Source organism: Rhopilema esculentum, chromosome 11 (assembly GCF_057945365.1).
Source record: "Rhopilema esculentum isolate cy_ngs chromosome 11, ASM5794536v1, whole genome shotgun sequence".
NCBI classification, from domain to species: Eukaryota; Metazoa; Cnidaria; class Scyphozoa; order Rhizostomeae; family Rhizostomatidae; genus Rhopilema; species Rhopilema esculentum.
In genome coordinates this window covers 13,731,425-13,753,874 of record NC_142825.1, presented here as the reverse complement: position 1 = coordinate 13,753,874, position 22,450 = coordinate 13,731,425, and the positions used below count along the sequence as shown (strand labels likewise).

Genomic DNA, 22,450 nt, shown 5'->3' with positions numbered 1-22,450 from the left:
AATAATAAAAAGAACAATAAAAAGGGTGTGCAAAATTGGGATACAAAATATGGATGGTAAAAAGATGAATGTTATTTGGATTTAGCAAACTGTTCAAAGATGATCTGAATCACGAGAATAACTTTTCAAGAGCCAATCTTTGAAAAATTTATTTAAGGTGGGTTACCAATTGTCAATAAGTACACCTAAGTATTTTAAACAATATTTTACTTCAATTGGGGTATCATTAATTTTTATACAGGTTTTAAATGATGAATGTGATTTCTCTTTAGATACAAGCAAAAAATTAAACTTAGCAACGTTTAGGGTTAATCGATAAGCAGAAAGCCATTCTCAGACGCTCTTAGATTCAGTATTTTCAATATTTTTTAGGTTATGCCAGTTTATATGAGAGAAAAAATTCTAGTATCATCAGCAAAAAGATGGAACTTCAGAATTTCTGAGGAAGATGGTATATCATTTATATATAATAGAAAAAATAGGGACCTAAGACGCTTCCTTGCGGAACTCTGTGGGTTATACGAGGTGACTTAGATAGGACCCAATTAGGATAAAAATTTTTGTGTTCGATCAAAGAGATATGACTTAAACCAATCTTTAAGCAGTACCTCTAATTCCATGAAGAGAAAGCTTTGATATTAATATTTCATGGTCAACTGTGTCAAACGCTTTAGCAAGATCTAAAAACATACAAAAAGAAATTTATTTCTTTTCAATGGCATTAGTTTGATGGTTACATAGGTTAAGTATTGCTTGGGTTGTAGATTTATTTTTTTGGAAGCCAAACTGATGGAAATATAATATTTCATGTTTTTCTAAGAATTGGACAAGTCGGGTATGCATGAAATATTCAAAAATCTTTTTTAAAAATGGTTAACAGGGATATTGAACGATAATTAGAAACGTCTAATTTGGAGTTTGCTTTGTAAATTAGAATAACCTAATATCTTAAAGTAGAGAATGATATTGCCTTTTACTTAAAGACTCGTTTATTAAGTCAGATAGAACACTTGATAAAGAACCACTTATGTATTTCACCATTGTAACTGGAATGTCATATGAAACTAGTGATTTAAACTCTTTGAGTAGCATAATTTAACTTTACCAGGCTAAACAGGTGAAAATAAATTTCTGAGATTTCATTTTTAATAAAGCCTTATAGTCAGTCCTAGCTGGGCCTAGCTAGGTTAGGAGCTATACTTTTGTAAAAAAGTTATTAGCTATTTATTTATCGTCTGAAAAAAGCCTACCCTTAAAATCCAGTTTTATCCTTTGATGAGACTTACGATTATTTTTTATTCATAATTTTTTTAATTCCTTTCCAGCTTAGCTTTGAGTCATTTTTGAAGCTATTAAAATATGAAGTGGAAAGATTTTGTCTACTTAGTTAAATTACACGATTAAGTGTATTTTTTTGTATTTTTCATGACGTAGAAACCAAAACTGGTCTTTTCTTTCGATAAACTTTTTTGGAGTGAGGTTTTTGTAGCTATTGATTTTAGAATGCCATTAGATTTGCGTTGCTGTTTCCTAAAGCGTTTCGATTTTTTTTAATGGAGCATGCTTGTTTAACAGGGTAAGAAAGTTGTTGTGAAATTTTTCGCATTTTGAGTCTAATGTTTCATCAACAGAAAAAGAAATTATCTGTTTGGAATAATTTATGTATGTTTCCTTATTAAAATTGAGTTAATCTCTAAACATCGAGTTTTCTTTAACTTTAGTTCTATTATCAACCTCAAATAAAGTGAAGATTGGAAAAAATGATCAGATAATTTATCTATCGAATCATCACTATCTGTTACTGTGTCTAAAGAGTTTATGAAAGTATTATCAAACAGTCTTTTGGTGGTACGAAACTTGAAAATGGTTTTGAAAAAAGCAAACATTTGAGTAAAATAAAGCTTTTTGTTTGACACTCTTCAAGGTTCAAAACGTCAGAACATCAGAACAAACGTCAGATTTATGTTCTGACGTTTCAAACTACGAAGATTGTCAGACAAAAAGCTTTATTTTACTTAAATGTTTGCTTTTTCAAAGCCATTTTTAAAATATCATCAATTAGGCTAGGAGAAGAATTTTCAACAATTCTAGTTGGCTTTAAATCTAGATATTTAAGAAAGTTTGAGAGCATCAAATTAAGGTAGCAGTCAGCATTAGCCGAACTGTCAACTTTAAAAAGGTTAATTGTAAAGTCACCTCAAATTTAATATTGGCTTATTTTCCTTACTTAATTTAGATAAAGTAGATTGTAAGTAATCGAAAAATGATGATAGGTTTTTCAAGAATCATTGTATACCACACCTATAAATAAATATATATTGCTTGGATTTATAATCTTCAATCCAATGGGGCTTCAAATTCACTGTCAGAATTTTCATGAGATTTGTTAAAACCTTCCTTTGAAGAATACGAAAGATGGTCAGCGATGAAAACATCACACCCACCTTTCATCTAACTACCTATTTGCCCAGAAAAAGTATGAAATCATTCTAGTTTGATTTGATTTATAAGTTTATCAAATTTAGAATCAAGATTGTCAAGCAAGATTTCTAAGTTTTCTAGGTTATTAGAGATATATGAAATATAAGTATGAAGGATGCTTAACATCTCATCAGCATTTACAGAGTGAGACTCAATTAGTTTATGAAATTCGTGGTTATCGTAGTAATTTAATTTAAAATGGCTTTGAAAAAAGCAAACATTTTACGACATACTAAAAGCTTTTTCGTCTGACACTCCTCAGAGCATAAAACGTCAGAATAGGTTCCGAAAAAAACACGATTGAAAAATATATACCCAGTTGTGGATCGAAAAAGGCCAATCAGAAAAACGCAAGCACAAGACCGGTATAGTTGACCAATCAGTGCCACGAGCCTAAAGAAAAATTACCAATGGAGTCCAAGAGAGAAAACGAACTCCTTTTGTCTACACAATGGCGGCTTTTTCGTTTTTATGTAGATTGACTTCAAAACTGCTAGATGGAAGGACGACCGGGCTCTGCCAATTATCCGAAACATGTCGTCATTATAGAGTTTTGCACAATCTGGGTTGTCTAAAAGATGTTGACCAATGGCAGAATCACTTGTTTTAACAGTGTTTCTAGACCTACAAGATCGTCATTTATGAATTTACGTGCCAGTGTGATTCTGGCTACGTAGGACGCACAACTCAAAGATTGGGGGATGGGATAAAACAACATGTTCCTTCCAACATACGAAACAAAACTGCCCCTCAAAGAGAACAGCCTCATCGATCTTGTAGGTCTAGAAACACTGTTAAAACAAGTGATTCTGCCATTGGTCAACATCTTTTAGACAACCCATATTGTGCAAAACTCTATAATGACGACATGTTTCGGATAATTGGCAGAGCCCGGTCGTCCTTCCATCTAGCAGTTTTGGAGCCAATCTACATAAAAACGAAAAAGCCGCCATTGTGTAGACAAAAGGAGTTCGTTTTCTCTCTTGGACTCCATTGGTAATTTTTCTTTAGGCTCGCGGCACTGATTGGTCAACTATACCGGTCTTGTGCTTGCGTTTTTCTCATTGGCCTATTTCGATCCGCAACTGGGTATATATTTTTCCATCGTGTTTTTTCGGAACCTATTCTGACGTTTTATGCTCTGAGGAGTGTCAGACGAAAAAGCTTTTAGTATGTCGTAAAATGTTTGCTTTTTTTCAAAGTCATTTTCAAATTCTGTACCGCAAAAAAATTGTTCATAATTTAATTTAGAGAAATTATGTAAGTTAGAATCTACGTCACTCTTAAAAAGTATTTTTTGTTTATTTGCAAGTTTCGAGTAAGTTAATTTGCAAGTTTCGAGTTGATTAAGTTGACTTTAGTCAAATTACGAGATAGCTGTTGAGTTTCATTTACAAGTGAAGCTAATATTGTAAGAAAGATTAAGCAGATTATTATAATCAATTGTGAAAAAGGGAATAAGGATAACGTGTTTAAACAGCACAAGGGATACACCAATGTCAACAAATGTTTGTCAAAATCAGTTATATCCCAATTTCGGATTTTCGTGCATCTTGTGTGAACAAGGTGTTGACGTTGATCCCCAGGGATAGAAGACGATGACGTATACGTTCCGGTAGTGATATTGACGATATGAATGAGCGATTCATCACTTTCGATGTTAAGCTCTTTCACAAATTTTACATTATTCAAACATTGAACCGGAAAAGCATTATGAAGGCAGGTGCCACAAAAGAATTCTCCATCTTGTTCAGAAAGTTCATGAAATGAATGTACTGTAGGGGAATCTGTTAAGGAATTTGCTTCTGCTCAAAATAGCTGTTGTTTTAAGTCTTTCAGTAATTGAGTTAGCCACAAAAAACACCTTTGCTGAAAAACGAGACAAAGAAAGAGAATGGTTAAAACCAGGGGAAAGTTGTATTGAAGGTTTGAGGTTTTGTTTTGGTAAGGGTAAGGTATAGCGACTCCTGCCGATGCACCAACGGCCAATCGTCGCTTCTTATGACTTGATAGTAAAAATAAATCTTAATTTTTTATTCCGTGAGAGACCTGGTAATGTCTTTTGACGGACCTATATAATTTATACACAGACATTGTTGATGTTTCCTCATCAACTGTTATTGTAAAGAGACATTTAGGGGATTATCCACTCAGTGGCAGATATTATGTGGGAATGGGGGGCATTTTTTTTAATTTGAGCAGGTGCGACAAATTTGTATTGCGCAGTGCAGAATTTTCACAGATAAAATTTTTGATATTTGCCGTATTTCCCAAGGCCAGGACTGAATTCCGTAAAATAAATGTCTTTCAACAATGTGCCTCGCCTCGTCATGCTTAGAAAGGCCACTTTCTTACTTCCAGTTTTGGTAAAAGTAGTCACACTGAAAAGAGTAACAATATAAAAACCAGATTTTGGATGTGAATGTCTATTGTTGCACAAACAGAACAGAGGTGGATTCAAAGTGAGTTCCTTGGTGCACAGAACTCAGTAAGTTTTCTAACATACCGCTAAAAATAGTGTTGCCTGAAACAAGTAATATTTAAAATAAAAAATAAAAGCTAAAAATTCTAATTGCCAGTTTCTTCTCTGTCGTGATTTGGCATTGATTGGATGTATGCACACCAGAAGTAATGTTGCGAGACTTTGTCACCCGAGGAAGGAAGGAGGAAAAGGACTGATCTGCATTGAAAAATGTACAAAGAAGGAGAGTAAGTCGTTGCGTGGCTATTTGAGAGAGACCGCAGAGTGGATGCTTCAAGCTGCTTTGCAGGAGAAGGTATTAGATGAAAAAGAGAGTATCCAGAACTACCAGAAGAGAATGCGCGAGGAAAAAGTCAAGAACTGGAAGGAGAAAGCCCTGCATGGAGAGTTCGTGCGACAAACATCAGATATAGCCGGAGAAAATTCTTGGGTATTGGCTTAGGAGTGGTTTTTTGAAAAAGGAGACAGAATGTTGGATCTTAGCTGCCTAAGAACTGGCATTAAGAACATACTCGACAAGTAAAGCATAGATAAGACTTCAGAGACACCTCTGAGTAGATCGTGTGGACACTCTACTGAAGCTGTAAGGCATATTATCAGTGGATGCACGAAGCTTGTCCAGAGAGAGTACAGGAAACGTAATGACAAGGTGGCCCTGCGGGTACACTGGAAGATGTGCAGCAAGTACGACATAGAATGTACCGACAAGTGGTTTGATCATCATCCATTAGCAGTCGCAGAATATAGAGATGCTCGAATTACATGGGAAACGACTATCTACACAGATAGAAAGCTGCAGCACAATCGACCGGATACACAGGAGTGGACACTAATTGACAAAGCTGTACCAGCGGGTCAGAACATTATCAAAACCGAGGACGGGAAGTTGACCAAATATCAAAATCTAGCAATCGAAATTAAGAGACAACACAGAGCATTGAAAGTGACAGTAATACCAATCGTGATTGGTGCGCTTGGAGCAATCTCAAAGAACGCAAAAGACCTGTCATAGGAAGTTAGACATTCCTGACATCGTTAGAACAGCTCACATATTATGGAAAGTGCTGTGTTTCTCTGCTGCAAGAATTACCCACAAGAGCATCATTGGACTGGAAAGAATCACACAATAATAATAATTAAAACAATAATAATAATGGAAACATTTCATTTCCAATTCAACTTAAACTACAACTACAAATCTCACTATTACAATGTAAATTGCAATGGGCTAGTCTGGTTTTACAAGAAAAAAACTATAACAATCGTAAGGTATAAGGAAAAATTGAGAAAAAAAATAAACAACTAAAGTTAAAAAGGATGTAATTCCAGATTTTTCCATGGCTTTTTTTGCAACAAGTATGTAGTACGTAGTACGGATGGCAATGTTGGGAAGTTTAGAAATGAGGCACTGTTTTTGTTGCTGATCGATGGAGAGAGAGAGTCACACATTTTGAAGAATGGATTGCAGGAATTGCCAAAGATGTCAAGAGAGCTCATAGAAAGATTAACAAAGGAGACACATTTAAACTGCCCTTCTAAACCAGATAAGAGAGGAGCATACTTGCTGTGTTTTCTTGTACAATAATAATAATAATAATAATAATAATAATAACAATAATAACGATCGATTTATTCACAGCATGGTATGATATAGATATCTATGTACAAGCTTATTTAGGCCTTCTTTGCAAAATTTAAGAATAAATATTCAATAACTACATGTATATAACAATTAGATAAATAAATTGAATGAAAAGAACTTGAAGATTAACAGACTTTTTGAAAATTTTACAATGAGTTTATAGTTATGTTTTACTCTTTTCACACCAAGACGATTATTTTCTTCATTTTCTAGTCACAAAATCCAACATGAGCTACGTAGCATCAGGTTGCAACAACATTCTTCTCCTTTCCATTTTTTTATCTGAATTAAACTGGGCAATATTTGATGACTCTTGTATTTCTGTGCACAACTTATGCCATAAGATTTTTTTATTATTAGCTAGCTATATTAGGATAAGCAACGAAAGGAGCATCGTGGCAGGGAGCCGGAGGAGGGGGGGGGGGGCAGATGTTTCCTAGCTTCGACCATTCCAAAATTGTGGTAATTTCGTATCTTTTCGGCTAAAAAATATTGGGCGTTAATAGAATGCTATGAAAGTTCAAAGATACCAATCAGCACATGGAGGAGATTATGAAGACAGAGGAAGCCAAGAAACGTTTTCGAATGACAGTCAAACTGATGGTTAAGCTAATAAAAAACTGATGGTCAAGCTTTATTCAAAGTCTGCCTAACCAAATCTGTACAATTTCACAGCTTCACGGAGCAATCTACCGGTCGCACGGTGTGACCCCATACAGATTTATCAATTGGTGAAGAAGTCATGATATATCTACAGCACATGGATTTGGGTATTCTTCGAGCTGTTTGCAGTTCGAATCCATCAATACTTTTGCCACGTTGTAGTGTCTAGATTCTGTTTCCAGATGAAAATGGCGTTAAAAACTTTCAAACGCAAATCTAATATTAAAACCAAAACTTTCCATTCAGTAACACTGCTCCATCCATCCATCCATCCATCCATCCACCCATCCATCCATCCATCCATCCATCCATCCATCCATCCATCCATCCATCCATCCATCCATCCATCCATCCATCCATCCATCCATCCATCCATCCATCCATCCATCCACCCATCCATCCATCCATCCATCCATCCATCCATCCATCCATCCATCCATCCATCCATCCATCCATCCATCCATCCATCCATCCATCCATCCATCCATCCATCCATCCATCCATCCATCCATCCATCCATCCATCCATCCATCCATCCATCCATCCATCCATCCATCCATCCATCCATCCATCCATCCATCCATCCATCCATCCATCCATCCATCCATCCAACCATCCATCCATCCATCCATCCATCCATCCATCCATCCATCCATCATATTTTTTACGAATTCTCATGTTTTGGTTACCTGCTAGACTTCACAAAGAGCCACGAAAATTTGTCACTGTGGAAGTTTCTATGCAAGAGCCTGTTATTAGTTGTCCCAGGTAGGCCTAATTGAAGCCTTGGTTTCTCTCTCCCCTACGTATGTGCCTTTTTCGAATTACCATTAAACCTTAAAATGAACATTTCTTCTAAATCACCAATCCTAGGTAGGACTAGGGTAAAACGGCTTAGCTAGAGTGGAAGCTCTAAAGACGTTTGTTGTAACTGCTTTTCTCAGATTACCAATTACATTACGTTAAACATAGAATTATGTGATACAAAAAGACACGAAGGCTCTCAACGATCACGAATGTATGACCCCCAAACTGTTTATTTTAGAAGCAATTTAATTGGTGTAGCGTAGTTTAGGGCATCTTAGTTCGATGATTATGGGCCCCTGATCAAAACGGTCTTCCAAACTATTTTATATCTTTGTTTTTAAGAAGTTGCGCCAATTCACCTTGTTTTCAAAACGAAGACTTTCTTGCAGTCCGTTCTTCGAGGCTTCGTCTCAGCTTTTTCCTTAGGCAGCCTAGAGGCCCCCGTTATGCCACGTGGCTAGTAGAACTGATGGAGCAACCCTAACAGTTCAGACCTCGCGTTTCTGATTGGCCTGTTTCGATGAACTGATTTTCATGAGTTTCAAAGACAAATTTTAGGAAATTGAAATTGAATTATTACGCTTCCCTGTTAGATGATAGATAATGTTAAAACGATTAAGAGGTCCGAAAGAATAGCAATGACAGACAGACAGAAAGAAAAGCAAAAATATTCGCTGAATCGACGAAATGCAAAATGCTCTAATTCAAAATCTTAGTGAAAGCAAATATTGGATACTAACAATTCTGGTAAATATAGCTAGCCACAAATATTCGTCACGGTGTCGAGGTTCTATGCAAGAGCCTGTTATTAGTTGTGCCAGGTAGGCTTGGTTTTGTTTAAGTTCTCTCTTCCCTAAGTATGAGCCTCCTACGATTTAACCCCTAGACCATAGAATGAGCATTTCTACTAAGTCACCAACCTGATATGACAATTTTTTAAAAATGAATAACATATGTCCATTCTGAAAGGGTTTTTAATCGCAAATGGCAAGCTATAATAGAGGAAACATTTCAAAATGTTATTGTTTGACGTCCAAAATGCTTCGTTTCTCAAAGTGAACATCAAGAACGCAAATTGTGACAAAAGTGAACTAATTGTGTGTTAAAATATAGAACTTCTAGACGTGAGGGTTTATAGTATGCAAGAAACTAAGATGATGTAAACATGTGCTAGAACAGATAAACACTGTGCAAGAACAAATAGTACCAACGTAGATATGATTTTTGGTAATGTCAATCTCAAAAGCACGTTATCTGAATTCATCAAAAGCAACCTTCCGTTTCCATACTCCATCTACTTTTTTGGAGATTCCTCTTTTTGTTGCTGCCCAAATCGCCTGGCCGGAGTCATCTATTATCCAAGAGCTTTCTGGCAACTCTGGTAACAAATCAACACTGGCTGCTTTCAGAGCTTTTCTTATTTGCTGTTGATCCTTTACTTGTGTCCATTCGGAATCTTCCATCTGATCAAACACACTGTATGGGTAATAAGAAATAGCATAAGATATTCCAAATCTGCTCAATCCATAGACAGTTTTCTTTTCAACATCAACACCCATCAGTGAGGAAATGTAAGGCAGCTGTCGCCAAAATTCATTCTGCTTCTCTGTGAAAAAGCAAGTGGCAGAGTCTCTTGTCGTGTGTGTTTTATTTTGATAACAGAAAAATAATTGCTGATTTACTTCGTCATAAATCATGCTGAATGCTGGAGACGGCAACCTCACTGATTTCTCCCTGATATCTCTACTCTGGTTAATTTTGCATTTGAATGGCACATTCCTCTCTAAAGTCGAGTTCACAGTTCCATTGAATTTTGCCAAGTTGTTCTTATACGCAAAATCAATGATGATATCTTCATTGCAGTTTTCTCCTCTTGATAAAGTCTTTGGGTATTTTGCCTGGAGTGTTATCGAGAATTCCTGCCTGTTTAGCAGCCACATTGTATCAGTTTGAATCATAATAAACCCAGGCGTGGTTGTGTTTCTGGACGGGGGTAGACTGAAGCGACTTGTGTTGACGAATGCCAGTGATTTCAACTGAAGAAATTTGGTATTGAAATAAATCATGAGAGTTACACCATAAGCATTTGAGTTGCTTTTTCCAATCAAATGGGAAATTGAGAGGTTTAGGTAAAGATAGCTGTTTTCAACCAAATTATCCAAATTGAACGTTGTTAAATTAAACTGAAGATTGCTCGAATCTGTCTTGGATCTTTTGATTTGATACGTTGTTGAATAAGCCAGGATTCCAGCCTCAGTTTCTGTGGTTATAGTTAGAAAGGTATTGCCCATTGGATGTGCAGCGTCTACCACCTTGAAACCAAAGCATAGAGTTACAATTCATAAAAGAAATTTGTAAGACGGCTCAAGAAGTGATATTTTGTTATCAAATAGAACAAATATCTGATGCTAATTAATGTTTTTTCTGAATCATCTTCAGCCGCTGAGCAAAATTTTTTTGTTGCTATTTATCAATTTTCTTTGATCTTTCTCTTTAAAGGCAAAATCTTCTGTTTGCTTTTATTTCTCTCTTGCTGAGCAAGTTCCCATTTTTCTTCAATACTTTTCTTTATGATCGATTTAATTATCTCGACAGTTCACCGTACTATTTCGAGTAAACGCTCTTTTAATCCCCAAATCGAATAAACTTTCCTTCTTTATCAAAAAGAAGCTATATTGAAATAGCGAAAAATATATAAGCGATTAATAGTGTAATTGCGAAACGACGCAGAAGGAAATCTTATATGTTTTGAAACCGGGAACTTCATGATTTGCAGAGAGCTCCTTCGATAAGTAATACACCGCTGACGTTTAGAGCAGCCGTGACGAAAAAGGGTTGTAGATATAAGAAATATCCGTTTTCTATTAGTCAGGTTTTCATATATCGTAATTCATCGGCGATGATCTATGCAGCTTCCTGATGGTCTATGACAGTCTGCGATGGTTTATGACATATGAAAACCGGGTCATCGGGAACCATCGGCGATTATCCCCAATCATCCCAAAAGTCAAAATAATTTGACTTTCCCGACGCTTCCCGACAAACAATAGTAAAGAGAACAATGGATCAGGAATGTTCTCTAATAAAATGTTCATTTGAACTGAAGGGAGGGTAACTGTTTCGCGGAAAAACTGGAATGTTTTCGATAGTACAGAGAACATCAAAGGGGCTATAATTCCTACTTTGATTCCTAGTCTTAAGTTTGAGTTTCGTCATTTTTTCAAGGTGAATCAGTGTGAATCTTCAAGCTATGTCATGATCATTACATAATACACTAAACAGGCATTTTCCCAAGAAAATTCATACCCGGATTTGCCACTATTTTTTTAGCTTCATCGTAACAATGGCTTCTTCTAGAGCAATATTTTTCTGACGGGTGCGAGGGGAAAGTTTCTTACTTTGTTGTAATGAATTTTCATTTGCAAGTATATCCCGAAATTATCAATGTGTTTATCATAGATCGATGATAGTATCAAAAGTTGACTATTGGCCTTTATCAGCAGCCATATTCCCAAACTTTCATCAAAATTATAGTTTTGGCGCTTCAATATTGTTTATAGCATCGGGGATCGCCCCGACCATCGGGGATGGTCCCCGACCATCAGGAATGCTGTGCATCGGGGGATCATCGCCGACGGGTTACGATATATGAAAAGCAGGCTTAATGGCGCGTGGATTATCGAAATCTAATCTATCCTTTTGCCAATGTTTGAGAGGTACGAACAAGATGGTGTCTTACTTTAACGAGGGGAATCTACAGCTTTCTCAGATTCATTTTTATAAGGTTTTGACCAGCTACAAATTCAGGTCATTGCTGCTGCAGTAACATTTGACTGTCACAAATTGCCTGAAAACAATAAAGTCTTTGAAAGTCACTCTCCTTTCTTTCGCCTACTGGCCACATCGCGAGAGCCACTAGTTGTTAGGTCTTCATATAGATAAAACACAGAATTAAATATTTCAATAGATGTGTGTATTTTTATTTTTTAAATGGTAAGCTTTTTGGCATATAAGATGAGGTCATCTTGAACTCAACATATGATTGCATATCAATTTCATATTCTAGAGGGATTTTTGATAAGACAGAAGCTTTTTGAGCACTAAAAGGAGTTTGAAACGGCACGGTTCGGAGAAAGGATGAAGCAAGAACGCATTTTGGCGGAAATAAAGAGGGTTAAGACAGGCACTCTTCAAAATATAAACGACAGATAATGGTCGAAAGTAAGCTAAAAATTCTTATCCATTTGTTGATCGGAAGTAATGTGATAGGAAGAAAGACACATTTGATTTGTTGTTTGTTTTTGACCAATCAGCGACCGCTAATCTCTCACCTAGTTGAAGTGTCCAAAAGAGAAAAAAACGCTTTCTGTTTACACAAGTCGAGATCTTTTGTTTGATGTAGACAGATTACAAAACTCCTAACTGAAAAGATGACGTTGCCTGTCAAATGACTTGATATTATCGTCGCTTTACATTTTTCCACACTCTGGGCGTGTAGAATGAAATTCCTCAAAATGTACAAATTTTGACTGATATAGCTATATGATCACATGCTCTTTCCCAATCAAACCATTGTAATTTGTTGTTTTTGAATAAAAGATAGGCAATTTGCATTACCATCTACCAATCTACCTACAAGAACTTTGAAAGGTTTATCATACAAGTAAGGGCCACTTATAATTTTAACCCTTAGGAGCATGATGGAAGTCACCATTCAGGACGTGTGAAAAATGCACGGTCAGCAAAAAGTTTGATCATCGAAGTTTTCAAATCCGATAATAGCGTCGGAAAGAGCTTGAAAACTGAGTGAACTATTGTAAAATAATACATCAATTTGATTTAACCTACACGAACATGATAAAAAAGCTGCAAATGGAAGGCCTGAATAAAATATGGAGAGTTATAATGATTTCTTCTATCCTTTTTGAAAGAAAGAGAAAATTGTGAAAAACTAGATGATCTGAAGAAAGAATGTAAAACCACGAGAAGAGTTAACTGGGCGGTTCTATTACCGATATACTGCATAGGTAGCAGCATCTTTTGCTAGAAAATCATTCTTTAAAAAATTTAACAAAGCCTACCTTTCCGACAAAGTCGACTTCAAATGCATAGTAAATATCTCCCTTTAAACCAAACTGAATCAGAGCTTCATTATCAATCTTTCTAGTCCAGTCGGTCAGCAGGTTTATCTCACCATTGTCCATTATGACAGTTCCATTATCAACTGTTGTCGATGCATTTATCCTGCGAAAGTGAAACTGATCATTGCTTGTCGCAAGGCTAGAGAAATCTGGGGCCGTAGAAATATGAACTGACATGTTTTTCGTTATGGTACCGAAGAGAGATATTTTACCTGTGAATATGTCATTCACAAACATGCTAGACGATGGCGAAAGTTCTACACTTACAAAACCCTTTGATATGGAACATCCAAATAACTCCATTCTCAAACAGGTCGAGTAATCAGAAGCTTTTGCTGTTGGAACAACTCTAATGAACCTCATTTGTATGTTTTGAATCCAGTTAACCTTTGTTTCAAATTGGTCAGTATGTTCCCCTTGTAGACCGTCCAATTCCACAGCGGAGCTTAAACCTCTATTGTAAAACTCCCAATTTATTCCGTCATTACTGTACTCTATTTTAAATTTAGAAATTCCATTTCTGCCGTTTAAACCACTACCTTGAATAGCAACAGCACTTAATATTTTTCTGGTTCCGAAATCCACCTGTAAGTATTCCGACACCGGTACATAAGTACCTGAACACCATCCCGGTTTAGAAGAATGCAATCTAGCAATATGAGGCATGTGGTCGATGTCATTACTCCAACTTGTCCTTGCATAAAACCTAGAATCCGGTATTTTTCTGGTTCGCACTCCAAGTTCATTTGAACAATCAGCAATTCCATCCCGTTCATGAAAAGTCTTGATGCTGACTTCAATAATTGAAGCTCCTGACCCCCCAATCTTGTTAACAGATTTCTCCCAATCTTTTCTCACCTGTCCTGTATAGCCAACATATGCCAGAGACATATTGACATTTGGAACAGGGGCAGTTGCAAATGTTGCAGAAACACCAATCTTTTGTAGCGCAAGAGCTAGACCACTATTCATGTTAACTGCATCCTTTGCTGACATGAACAGGATCTTCCCTGGGGGAAGGTTATTTAGAAACGTTGCTAAATTGTCTTGATGTACTGTGCTGCCGACGACATCGTAATTCATCCTATGCTCAAATAGGCCACTTCTGAAATCAAAGAGAACGATATCTATCCCACGCATGTTTAGACTGTGTTGACGGCCATTGACTAGCACGTGACTTTTGCAATGAGCACAATCAGTATCTGGCGGGATGTCCTTACAGGATTCGGATATGATCTTGATTTTAAGTAAATCTGAAATATAGTTAAATTATGTTTAGTATATATGAAATTAGATAAAATATTTCAAACTGGCTCTTTTATTTGGAATTAATTTCTTACTCAGAGAAAAACATCAACATTAATTAAGATAAAATGATCCCTCATCAGAAGACGTTGCCACATCCCTCATCAAATCAGGTTTTGAGGCTACACACCATCATCACAGGAAGCAGCGTCGGGCCGTTCTCAAAACTTTATCGAAGAACTGGAGAAGAAGTTCGAGGGGAAAATCCGTCTTCAAAACTTTATCGGCAAAGAAACAGACGAAATACTGCAACAATTAGGGTCAGTCGACAACTCGAGATCTACAACAAACGGATAAACGAATTTCAGGATTTAAAAATAAGCGTGCAAGAGTTGAAATTGGAGAAAGGGGATGGCCCCGTTCACGTTGGTATGTGGAGCATCTAAAATACGGAAGAAATTTTGAGCCTATTTTCGCACAACTAAAAGGAAAATTAGACTTTGCTTCAACTGTATGTGATCCAGTCACAAAATCATAGAACGTAGGATGAAAAGTGGATGCCAAATCTGTGATGGCAAACACCATAAATCAATATGTGACAGGAAGGCTGAACAATCTCTTTTAGCCACAGGGGGAAAAGGAGTTAAATCCAATTGTTGTCGACAACGTAAACGGAGTAAAATGCAGAGCCTTGTTAGATACAGGTGTCGAAAGTTCGTATATCTCAGCCACATTGGTGAACCTGTTGGGTATAAAGCCAGTGTTGAAACAAACTAGGCAAATAGATAGGATGCTGAGTACAGCATACAAGCGCATAGAGATCTACAATGTGGAAGTTAACAGCATTAATGGTGATTTAAAATTGGAGATTGATGTAAGTAAGTAGGTTGAGAGGTGCTTTAAGCTATAAATAATCCAAGATACGAAGATGTTCTTAGAAGGTATCAACACTTGCAAGGAGTGAGAATGGATGATATAGATCTAAAGCCAGAGCTTCCAGTTCACCTAAACGTGGGAGCCTCAGAGTTTGCAAAGATCAAAACAAATGCCAAGGTAAAAATTGGTAAACCAGGAGATCTTGTAGGAGAGCAAACCAGATTAGGATAGACACTGATGTCTCCAGGAGTCGATACAGGGTAAAGTCAGATTTTTTTCTCTAGAGGCACTCTTGGAGACTATGAGCATCTTTGTAGTCTGGATTTGTTAGTCCTTGAGGATCGTAACAAACAAGAGGAGGATCTTTCAGTTTACGGTGCGTTCAAGTGCGTTCTAAGAACAGTTAAGACAAGATCTACAAGGGTGCTATGAGCCTGCGCTCTCAAGGAAAGCAAAATGCCGAGAACTGCAAAATAACAAGACAGGAAGTATCGCAAGAATGAATTAGGTCATAAATTAGAAAGGGAACCAGAGCTGTTTATAAAGTACAATCAGATAATCAGAGACCAGGAGGCACATGGGATCATTGAAAAAGGAGAGAACGAACCAAGTGGAAAGTTCTTTTTATTTGCCTTACAAACCTGTAGTGAAGGAAGCTGCAGAAAGTATTAAAGCAAGGGTGGTGTATGATGCCTCTGCAAAAGCCAACAATTATGCAGCTTCATCAAACGTATGTTTAGAAACTGGACCGCTGCTGCAGAATCTTATATGGAACAGAGTGAAACCAGTCTCATTAGCAGGAGACATGAAAAACAGGCGTTTCTACCGATTAGAATAAAGGAGGAAGACCGAGATCTTTTGCGGTTTGACAAAGAAGAGTGGAAAGAGGGACATGCCGGTTTGCGCGCATACTTTTCGGTCTAAACCATTCTCCATTCCTGTTTGGGGCTACAATTAAGGGACATCTGAAAAATAAAAAATAAGAGTTTCCTTATGGAGTGAACGAAAGAAGACACAGCATCTATGTTAAAGGGCCTCTCAAGCCAAAAAAAAAAATTTTTATTGACTAAAAAGTTAGCAATTGGTGCGTGTATTATGGCAAAGTCGTTGTTATTGCAAAATTCCAATTAGTTTAGAAGTTATAAGGCTTTAAAGTTGCACCTTTCCGAGAAAAAAAACGACGAATCAGTTTTGTGACATTCTGACGTCACAATGTGCGGCTCTCGTTCGCCGTGAATTTCGTATATCTTCCACCGAATCGTGAAGGAGTCATGGTCACGCGTTGATAACGGCATCTAAATCTAGAGCACGAGCTGTTTAGGATCGAAAAATATTAAATGTTTACAATCATTCTAAGTTTGCGGGTTGGAATGTGTCCATGCTGTGTCACGACTTTGTTTTGATCACATGTGTAGGCCCACAAAGCTACGGCTTCCTGTTCCAGCTCTTCCCTCGCGTATAATTAATCAAAATTGACACTTCAGTTGTTCTCCAGAAACGATGAACAACTAAAGGCTTCAGAATTGATATCTGAAATGCTCAAACTAAAAGCCGGTTGAACAGAACTGAGAGTACCATCACTTGCAGTGTTCAATTTGCGAATCGCTGTCGTTCGATTCGGTTTGAGGCGAGACTAACGAAATACACTGTGACGTCAAAATTGCGTCACAGTGTCACCAAACCGAAAACTTTTTGTCGGTTAATTCAATTCAATTATCGAAATGCAAGAGCTTATATCTCACAAACTGTAAAAAATATCGAAAAACAAATAACGAATTCGTGATCAGCAGGCTCAACTCCTTTAGATTGGCCAATAAAATGCTAGTGCAAAATTTGGCTGGAGAGGCCCTTTAATGACATAATTTTATCTGCAGAAACTGGAAACGACAGTAATCAAGATTTTCGATGTAGCCGGCTTTAAATTACACAAATGACATTCGAATATACCAGAATTGGAAAGTAATAATACAGAGAATTCAAAGCAGAGTTTTGCAAAACAATAGTTACGGTTGAAGACAGACGAAAACAAAGCTTCTAGGTCTATCTTGGAACAAGGTAGATGATACAATTGGATTGACCTTTCCGGAAGAACAGATCACAGTTATATCTAAGAAGAGACTGCTAAAAAGTCTTAAATATACGATCCTCTGGGAATAATCTCGCAAGTAATTCCAGGGGGTAAGATCATATAACGAGATGTTTGTGAAGCAAAGCTGCCATGGCATGAGGAGCTACCAAGAGAATTATCGGAAAATTGGAACAAAAGGACAAGAACACTACCAGAGAAAGTAGAGATCCTCAGAAGTATATCAAAATATGAAGAAAAAGTGGAAACATCGATCTACATGCTTTTGGTGACTCAATTGGAATTGGCACAGCAGGTTTCAGGTTAAGGTTTACAATCAACCCCAAGCAGGGATGTTACCGAAAGACCGCACTGAAGGATCAAGACCGTTCAAAATCGTTGGGGTGGATTTTGCAGGCCCCTAAACTTACAAAGTTAAAGTAAAGACGGAAGGAAAAATCATATTTTGCACTGTGCGCATGCAGTTTAATTAGAGCTATATACATAACTGTTCTTACAGACCTGACAACTTTATGATTTGCTTGAAAGAATTCATTGCAAGAATAGGGCATCCTAGCAAGATTTATCCTGACAATGCGAAAACATTCATAGCTGCTTCAAGAAAGATAAAGAAGATAATGATAGTTGAAGAAGTTCACCACATATTGATAATCGTGTTGTTTCGAGTGGCGCTTTAAGTATATATTCCACTCTTCTCTATTTTATCATGCAAAATTCATTCTCTGGCCAATTATAAAACGCATGTGTACTCCACTCCCGTGAAGTTTGCTCCCATCAGAGAACTTTCACCCTCGTAAACTTTGGGAGGGGGGGGGGGGGTTCACCACTTCCTTTTGACGATGTTCATTTTCTGGAGCACAGAGTGAATAGATTATTCCTCCACATGGCAAAAGATGTCACGGCAAGTAACTAGAAAATAATTTTCTCAACTTTGAGAGAAGAAATGGGTAGAAAAAAGAATAAGAGACTATTCGAACAAAATAGAAACTCATGGCGGTGACTGTGTTGGAATCGAAAAGGGTCAAGCCATGGCATCTTTGCTTTGGCGAGTTTCAGAACTCCACAAAACTCGACACAACCAGTAGCCGTGTTGCCAGGTAGGCCTCAAGATAAATCATGTTGAAATCATTTTTTTCAGTAATGATAGCCACAATACCATTGAGCCTAGTGGTGTAGTGCTACCAAAATAACAAGAGGGGCTCCTGTACAAAATTTTGCAAAAAGAATAGCAAAAGTAGAAATTCGCCAATTTTCTCATTAACAAGGTGGTTTAACCCCCCTAAGCTCCCTAGCATAACACCCCTGAGTCAGGCCCAAAGCATGTCCTTCCACATAAAATGGTTCTGTTCACATTCGAATGGGTTTGGTAATTTCTAGCCTAAAACTGAGGTTTATTTATAAAGAAGGTCTTTGCGAATCAGCGATCTTAAATTTATAATCGGCAAATAATAGACAACCTTTAATCAAGATAAAACGAAAGAACTATAATAGTATTTATCTTGGTTTACTTAATTGGAGTAATACCAAATTTGCTGGAAGTTCAGAGCTCCCAGTAAAGCATAGTAAAAGTAGTGGCGTATAATGCTGAAAACTAATTAGGCTTAATCACAAACAAAAAGAATTCAACATGGCTACATTATAAGGTTGTATTGTGCATCATTCACATGATATCAACAGATCAAAGAAGCCCATTGTACAGAAACAACGTTGTTGTGCACAAGACAATGCACGAGTGTTAACAGATTATGATAGAGCACATATAGCCAAGATAATGGTAGAGCACCAGAGAGCTATGTAGCCAGAGAGCTATGATGAATTTACATCTATCTATTTTGATATATAACAAATGGTTTACCTTTATCGTCAAAGAAGGAGAATCTCGCGCGGTCTTCATCAGTACATCCATTGCTATGTAGGATAAGCAAATTTCCATTGGCAGGATATAAAGCTCCATTCAAAGGATGTATACAATTAGTTGGTCCATGCTCAAGTAGAGAGAACTGGTTGAGTTTGTAAATTGTTTCTGGAGACTCACAGTCGTCAGTCAGTCGTATATATGAACTTGAGAAAATAACACATTTGCCGGTTTCAACGTGCCTCAAATGGTAATTATTCACATACTCAAAGCGATCGCATGCAAATGGATTCATCAGTTTGATCAAGTTCTCTGCAGAGTTATAAACCCAACATAGTCCACCATAATGCCGGATGATATAGTAGGCTTTCTTTCTGAAGTAGAATTTGTTGGTGTCTTCGTCGCAGCCTGACTTCAGGACAATTGCAGTCTTATTTGCAGGATCAGCATCTCTATTTTCTGGATGCAAACATTTGTTAGAGAGAAGATGTCGAATCACTCGATTGCTTTCATCGTATTGAAACAAACTGTTTGTACCACTGCATTGGCTTGACAAGGACAAGAAGCTTCCATCGCTTGTGGCATTGATATTGATGCATTTCTTTGTTGGTATATGGATGAGTCTTGCTCCTCCCTGCCATTGGAACTTTTCTCGGCAAAGTCGACCGTAAACCAGGACCTGACGGACCTCATCGTACTCTAAGCACTTTCCATCAAAATGGCGAATGTAATAGGTCTTTGACACTCCAAAGTTTGTGCCTACAACAAGCTTATTTTGTGCGAAAATAAAGAACACAAGGAATAAGAAAAAACGTTCCATATCCACGGTCACTCTTTGATTAAGATACGAACAATGTGCATTGCAGCTTTATAGTTGTGTCATGACATATTGAAGCACCCCTTTTAAATGTTTCTATTCGCTTGTAAAGCAAATAAAAGACAGGTGGTTTATTTAGCCTACACCGATTACATAGACCTTAATCGATACATTAAAACCAATACAATGTTGATACCCTAGCAACGTCAACTGTGCCTGTTCTGTATGTTTATGAAAAACTCATAAGGTGTCATTGTATTTAAGCCTTTTTTTAAACGAAGACACTCTTTCATTTGATGCTAGGACGTATAAACCTTAGCTTTCATAATGTTAACAACAAGGTTTTGTAGCCACGAAAAAGTCACATCATTGCAAGATGTAGTAGATTTTGGTGTGATTTTAAGTTTGATAATTTATAGTTGCTCAACCAGTTCTCAACAGAAAAACATGTGGCTTGAAATTAGGAAAGCAAATCTAAGACAATCATATCCGCTTTTAAAGAATAATGTTTTCGCAGGTCCATGCTTTGTCAAAAAAACTTTATAAATTTGATCGATTTCTCATTTCTTACAAACTTTGGACGTATTCTAGATAGCAAACATGACCTGTGCAAAGTTCATTGGCTTCTGCAGCAAATGGCAATTTCATATTGTATATCAGTCAATTGCTGTCGACATCAGTCATACCTTTGGGTTTTTTTTATGATCACTTCTGCTAAACAATTAACAATGAATATTTTGATTCTGCTACGCAAAGAGCAATCTAAATTTATTCAAATTCCGAATGTTGATTGTGCTGAAATGCAAATAGGCAGTCTCCCCTGTCCTTAGGCAAAAAAAAGCTAAAAGTAAGGCCCGTATAATTGCTTTTGTAAAAAATTATAAAGTCATTTTGATAGTTTGATTCTAGTATTATATGAATCATAAGGTATGCAACTTATTTCGGTAATTATGGCAATTATCAAATACAACCTTGGTAGTTATTTTCAGACGAAAAACATTTACCCAGTTAAAAACCTTCTTTGAGCTGTGTTTGACTTATAATTAAAAATACAGTAGATGATGAGGTTTGTTCACAGGCGGAATAAGTTTCTATCATTGTCATGGTTTAAAGTAATCAAGTAAATTGTGAGATTGAAAAATATTTATAAAAAACGATATTCTATGCGAATGTTTTGAGTTTGCTGGGAATATGCTCTTTTTGACAAAGGGATATCAATCAAAGATCGCCAGTTCAGAGTTAGAAAACTTTTCATATTTATCTTTGTCGATGCCTCATTTTCTCTCTTAAAGTTGATTAAAAATTCATCTTTATAAGGTTTTTTTTAATATAATCTCAGGAAAAGGCTACAAAGAAATATTAGTCCCAGAGAATCAAATTAAGTCCTATAGAAATGAGCTGTGTCTATGCTTTATTGAATGAACTCAGCTTACACCTAGCAATATTCCTGTGATAGTAATCTCGTAGATGACTTCATGTTGTCAAACGACACTGCAACCAAACGAATTGTCATTCTCTTAATTCTCCTTTTGTGAAAAGTTACTTTTGTGGCATAAGAACATGAAAAATCCTGATAAGCAAGTCAAAAAAGGATAGTATACTAATAGTAAATCGCTGAAATTTACAATCTTCAATGGTGTTTTATACATAGGCCATGAAAATTTATCTGCAACAGGAGTTTCGAAACAGGAATATTTGCACAGGTCGTGTCAACAGATTTCCATGTTGTTGAATCATAACAGATTTTTTTTCAAAATGATTCTTAAAATGGTTCAAATAACTGATTGCTTCCATTTATACATAATAAAATGTTAATTCAATTCAATTTCTTTTTTAATAAGTTTTTAAAATGACATATTAAAATTCTGATCTCTATGTCGTTTTCTTTCTTGCAGAAAACCACAACCAGCTCACATGAACTTGGTTTTCGCTTGGAAAGAATATGTATCAACAGAATATTGATGTAGTCTTTATTAACCACCCACAGTCAATGGATATCCTTTTGAATTACATGAATATGTAAGATTCATTTGGTTTAGCAACTGGTTGATTAATCATAAATTCTGAACGGCTATTGAATTTTATCTAGGCAACAGTAACCATAAAATGTCTACATGTTTTTGTTAATCATTAATGATGTTTTCTTACTTCTGAAGTCTAAAATGCTTCAACTTTTGCAGCAAAATAGATTGATTTGAATAGCAAATGGAATGTTCTATGACTGTAGCATACAGATGATTCAAACCACTTCTATCAACAGGTGACTTTTTCTCATTCAACGAAGATTGAAAGAAAATTAAGATGTCGCATTATTCATGTGTCAGAGTGTCAGACGAAAAGCTTTAGTTTACTAAA

At 36.6% G+C, this 22,450-nt stretch overlaps 2 protein-coding genes across 2 annotated transcripts; one reads left to right on the top strand and one right to left on the bottom strand.

The window, feature by feature from the left end:
• Window positions 1–5,636: 5,636 nt before the first annotated feature.
• LOC148959042 (uncharacterized) lies at window positions 5,637–5,975 on the top strand. The gene has a single exon (XM_089111433.1). It carries the CDS (start codon window positions 5,637–5,639, stop codon window positions 5,973–5,975), a length of 339 nt encoding a protein of 112 aa, XP_088967559.1.
• Window positions 5,976–8,754: 2,779 nt separating this feature from the next.
• LOC148959041 (uncharacterized) lies at window positions 8,755–20,856 on the bottom strand. Its single transcript, XM_089111394.1, has 3 exons — window positions 19,279–20,856; window positions 13,157–14,469; window positions 8,755–10,387 (listed from the first exon to the last, which is right to left on the bottom strand). Exons 1-3 carry the CDS (start codon window positions 20,096–20,098, stop codon window positions 9,326–9,328), a joined length of 3,195 nt encoding a protein of 1,064 aa, XP_088967520.1. The 5' UTR covers window positions 20,099–20,856; the 3' UTR covers window positions 8,755–9,325.
• Window positions 20,857–22,450: the final 1,594 nt, after the last annotated feature.